At 31.3% G+C, this 4,507-nt stretch overlaps 1 protein-coding gene across 4 annotated transcripts in view; it reads left to right on the forward strand.

The window, feature by feature from the left end:
• LOC106462123 (E3 ubiquitin-protein ligase RNF19B-like) overlaps window positions 1–4,507 on the forward strand; it is a 51,120-nt gene that overhangs the window by 34,123 nt on the left and 12,490 nt on the right. For all 4 annotated transcript variants that reach the window (XM_022389271.1, XM_013922012.2, XM_022389269.1 and 1 more), the window contains 2 exons: window positions 2,545–2,752; window positions 3,950–4,111. In XM_022389271.1, the coding sequence (XP_022244979.1) occupies window positions 2,545–2,752; window positions 3,950–4,111 (370 nt within the window). The remainder of the gene's footprint in view (window positions 1–2,544; window positions 2,753–3,949; window positions 4,112–4,507) is intronic.

Here is a 4,507-nt window from a genome sequence, read left to right on the forward strand (position 1 = left end):
GCACGAGAAAATAGTGCATATTGGACGTGAAGAAGGGAGCAAGTTGCACGTGGGAAAAAAAACGCGCCTGATTTAAATGTCACACCTGAATGCTCACATCCTTTTAATTATGTTTGAAATTATGAACATTGCTCAACATCATGAAAATTAAACCTTATTTTCAATAAGCAATCCTGAAAAATATTTGGGGGTGCTTAATTTTTTTCCAGGTGTATATATATAATTAATCCAAACTCTCTGAAGATGGTGAGCAACTAAGTGTTTTTGACATATCAGCATTATAATAGAATATTGATGTAATATTAATTTAACTTCAAATGATATTTGTAGATATGCTTACACAAAACTGGCATGTGGTGTCATGTAGGTGGCTATTTGAGTGTACATGTTTATGGCTCATTAAATGTTTCTGATGGTCATAGTTTTTTGTTGGTTTTAGAAGATTTGTTGCCTGTTAAGTACTATATAAATAAATGCTGGAAAATATTAGATGTAATGTTCTGATTGTAAATTGATCAAAATTTATTTAAATATGACAACCAATGAAAAATAGTTACTGTGCAGACCAAGTGAAAATGTCTACTGTCAGGCATAAAGGAAAACATTACAGGTTTTTGTTGGATACTTAAAAAAGAATGAATTAACCGAACAAAAAAAAAAAATAATTTTTCATATTTTGCACGACTACACTATAGATGACTTTGCTTCTGACAATGATTTAATTAATTGTATTTGATAAGAGGTTAATTGAAAGATTCTTTTATAAATAACAAATACATCATTTTATTGTTTGCCATGAAGTTGCAATATCCTTATTTGTAGTATTGTAATCTGAAGAGTTTATAACCAGATCTAATAAAAAACATCTCAGGTGTGAAAAAAAAGTGCGGCCAAAAAAGGATTGAGCATGCGACTTAGAGGAATGAAATCAAAATTGCTCAATCTTTTTTTGGCCACACCTAAGTTGATTTTGTTTAGAAAATATCATGACTTTTTGTCAATATACACCAACAAACCATAGTAAGTAAGTAAAAAAATGACACTTGGTAGTAGCCAACATTAGCTTTAAGATTGCAACCGATACTTTAGAGAACCAACCAGATTCTTTAAAATATATGGTGATAGTTTTCCTCTCCAGAACAGTGTTAATAACTCCCTTTATAGTAATGGAATTTAGATTAACAGCTTCTTGTCATCACCTCCATGCAATCGGTACAGCTGTATCAAGCATCATTATTTATGCTAATTGCTTAAGCTAATATCACGTGATGCTAAACGCTCTTTGATTTGGATAATTTCACAAAATTTAGTAAAGTTGTGCTGAAAAGTTGGTAATGAGTAATCAATAACAATGTTTACCTGTATGATTCTTTTGAAAACTTGAGCAAGAAACTGATAATCTATTTTGCTTGGCCTAACCAAAACTTATGTATCTGGACGTCCTTTTACCTTATAGTTTTGGTGCTCTAAATCAGTCTTCTTTAATCCGATTGACAAAAAACTAAAATTGGTCCACTTTTACTCTTAGATGAAGCTGTAGTAAAAATGTTAGACTGATAGCTCACATGATCTTTTTGCATATTCATGTGCAAAAACTTTCTGTATATTTGAGTGATTTTTGTAGTATAAATTTGCACTTGTGACTTAAGCATGTTTTTCTATCAAATAAAGTTTCTGTAATTTTGATGCAAAGAAAAAAAAAGGAAGAAACTTAATTAAAACTGGATATCTTATATCTCATGTATTTCTTAATGGATTGCTTGAAATTTGGTATGTGAAGTAAGAATCCAGTAGAGCACATCCACGGAAAATATGTCATAGTTTGTATTATTACAGTCTGAGATACAGAAGGTGGAAAATCACTAAACTATCACTCCTGTTAATAACACAGTGTGTTCTGCAGCAGGTCGTTTTGGCTGCATGACACACTACCATGTGTCTTGATTAACAGCTAAAGCAGTGTTTATTAGGTAGAATTATGAAATATAAAAATGTCATATGCTTTTTTTTAAAGAATGTGGTGACCCTGTTTTGCAAGTTCACTTTATAATAACATCTGCAGTAAATAATAGCGGCACCTAACAATTTCACAATGCAGATAAGGTTTCCATTTTAGGTTCTGTTTGCAGGGTAAATGTTGCATGCTCAAAGCTGGTTGTTATATATATTGTTTTCTGCACCTTTGAAAGTTAATTTTACAGTTTTATTATACAAATATTATATATAGATGTAATTATTTTATCTTAATTAATACTTATAGTATGTTAGATTTTGCTTTAATTTGATGTTTTGAGATTAGAATTTAGGTATCTCCCAGTAGGCCATACCTTTATTTTAATAGTTCAAGATTGTAGTGGATGTAATACATTGTATGAAAACTTTTATGTTTTGACTATATTTAAGTATTAGTTTTTACATTTAACAGTACTAAAAATCATGTTTTAAGTTGATGCTTCAGAAGTACAAATTGTTTTTTTTTTCAATAGGTAGAAGTTTCTTGTATGTTAATTGACAGTTCATTGTGCTTGTATAATTGGTCACTAGATGGAATGAGTGTAGACACAGCAGCCAGCCATAGAGGAGTAAACCCTAGTATTGGAGAAGTTTCTTTTGGCATGTCTACCAGCATTAGTATGGGAAGTGGGAGCCATCTGGAGAGGGTGGGATTAATACGGGATAGTGACAGGGAGAGTGCCAGTAACACTGCTCTTGCTGGTAGCATAGCCAGTGCCTCTTTAGCAGCAGCCCAGAAGTAAGTCATTTTCCTATAATAGTATTAGTACTTCTGAACAGTCATAGATAACAGTGTTTTCCGACTCATTTTTCAATAATAACAAAATTGATGAAAGAAATAACCTATTAACCCTATCTGGAATGCAGAGGACCTTTCAGGTGTGAAATACATACCTGTATGTCATATTTCAAAATTTAAGTAGAAGCAATTATTATAACTATTTAAACAATTTTTAATTTAAAAATAATTTATTTTTCCAACACACTTGTTGATTTTTTTTTGCTCTTCTCAAAGTATAGTTTTATATTTTCTAAGAATTGTCATCCATTGAGAATATAATTATCTATGTCTTGCTTCTCACATTGTTTTTGCTCTTCTGTTAATGGTGTTAGTACTACAGCTGTTTATTTCCACCCTTTTATGATGTCACAACATGTTTTCTGAATAATTATTAATGAAGTGCAGCTATGAAATTGGTTATACAGGACATTTAAATAGGCTTGGATAGAGCAGTAATTTATGGTAAAGTGACTAGCAGGCATGAACAAAGGAATCTAATGAGAAGCTTAGAAGACTTGGAAACAAACCAAAGATCTAGGAGATGTCTAGTTTTTTCAGATGCTCTTTTTCATTCCTAAAAATGACATTGTATACTAAATTATATCTGGTTGAAACCTACAAAAAATTGTTTCCCTGTCAAAACATCAGGTAAGCTTAGTTAGGCTTAACAAGTCTACTAAGTGATGGCAAAATATTCCAGTGTCACAAATCGTTATTTACTGAACACTGGTGACACCTCTTGTTCTAGAAAGGGTTAATAATACATTTTTGTATAGGGTGATTATATGTTGATGAGAAATGCTTAGCTGTAAACCTCATTGATGTATTTTCAAATATATACTGGCATTTTGCCTCAGAGTTGTATTTTTCATTTACTTCCTATTTCTACTTTTAATATTTACTGTTATACTATGCATTTATTTCCTACATTTGATATAGAAATCAATCACTGTGTATCTTTTTTCTCTTATTACTGTAAAACTCACTGTTGTTCACTATATGTACTTCATACCTAACTTTTGTACTGTGCCTTATGTCCTACCTCTAGAAGTCAAACTGGGGATTATACATTTGTTTGTTTAATGTGTCTTTTTTTCCCACCCCTTATATATCTGTGTGATTCTGATATAAAATGTATTATATTGTTCCACTTAGATTAGAAGTTCAAGCAGATATTTCCTCCAACAAACGACTTAGTTTAAGTAGTCACAGTGAAACAGCTTCAGCTACGTTAAGCCTTAGTGAACGATCTGCAAACTTCTCTCTTACTGATGATGCAAGTACAAAAGCTCTTGCAGGATCTCTTCTTGGTTACAGGTAAGTGTAGGAAAACAATTTCTCTGAATTTATGTTGTAGGAGTGCAGAACATGAATATCTTGTAATAAGGTATGAATTTTCAATAAATTAGGTGTTTATATTAAATTTACAATGCTGTTAACATGTACAATATTTTAATCAGTTTTTAATAAACTCACATTTTTACTGGTATGTGCAGTGTTTACTTTTTCAATTGAGCAGGCTCATGCAGTGTTTGTTTCATTTCTACATACTGCTTACATGTACAGTGTTTGAATTCAGTAGATGTATGCAATGTCTGTGTGGTATATTTTTACCATTAACATATTCTTTATTGGTAGATTTTAGAAATATGACCAGTTTTTAAATTTTTAAAGCTTATGTACTTTGCTTGGGGTCAATGTCTCCAAAACAAT

This window comes from Limulus polyphemus, unplaced genomic scaffold, assembly GCF_000517525.1.
Source record: "Limulus polyphemus unplaced genomic scaffold, Limulus_polyphemus-2.1.2 Scaffold1099, whole genome shotgun sequence".
Classification (NCBI taxonomy): domain Eukaryota; kingdom Metazoa; phylum Arthropoda; class Merostomata; order Xiphosura; family Limulidae; genus Limulus; species Limulus polyphemus.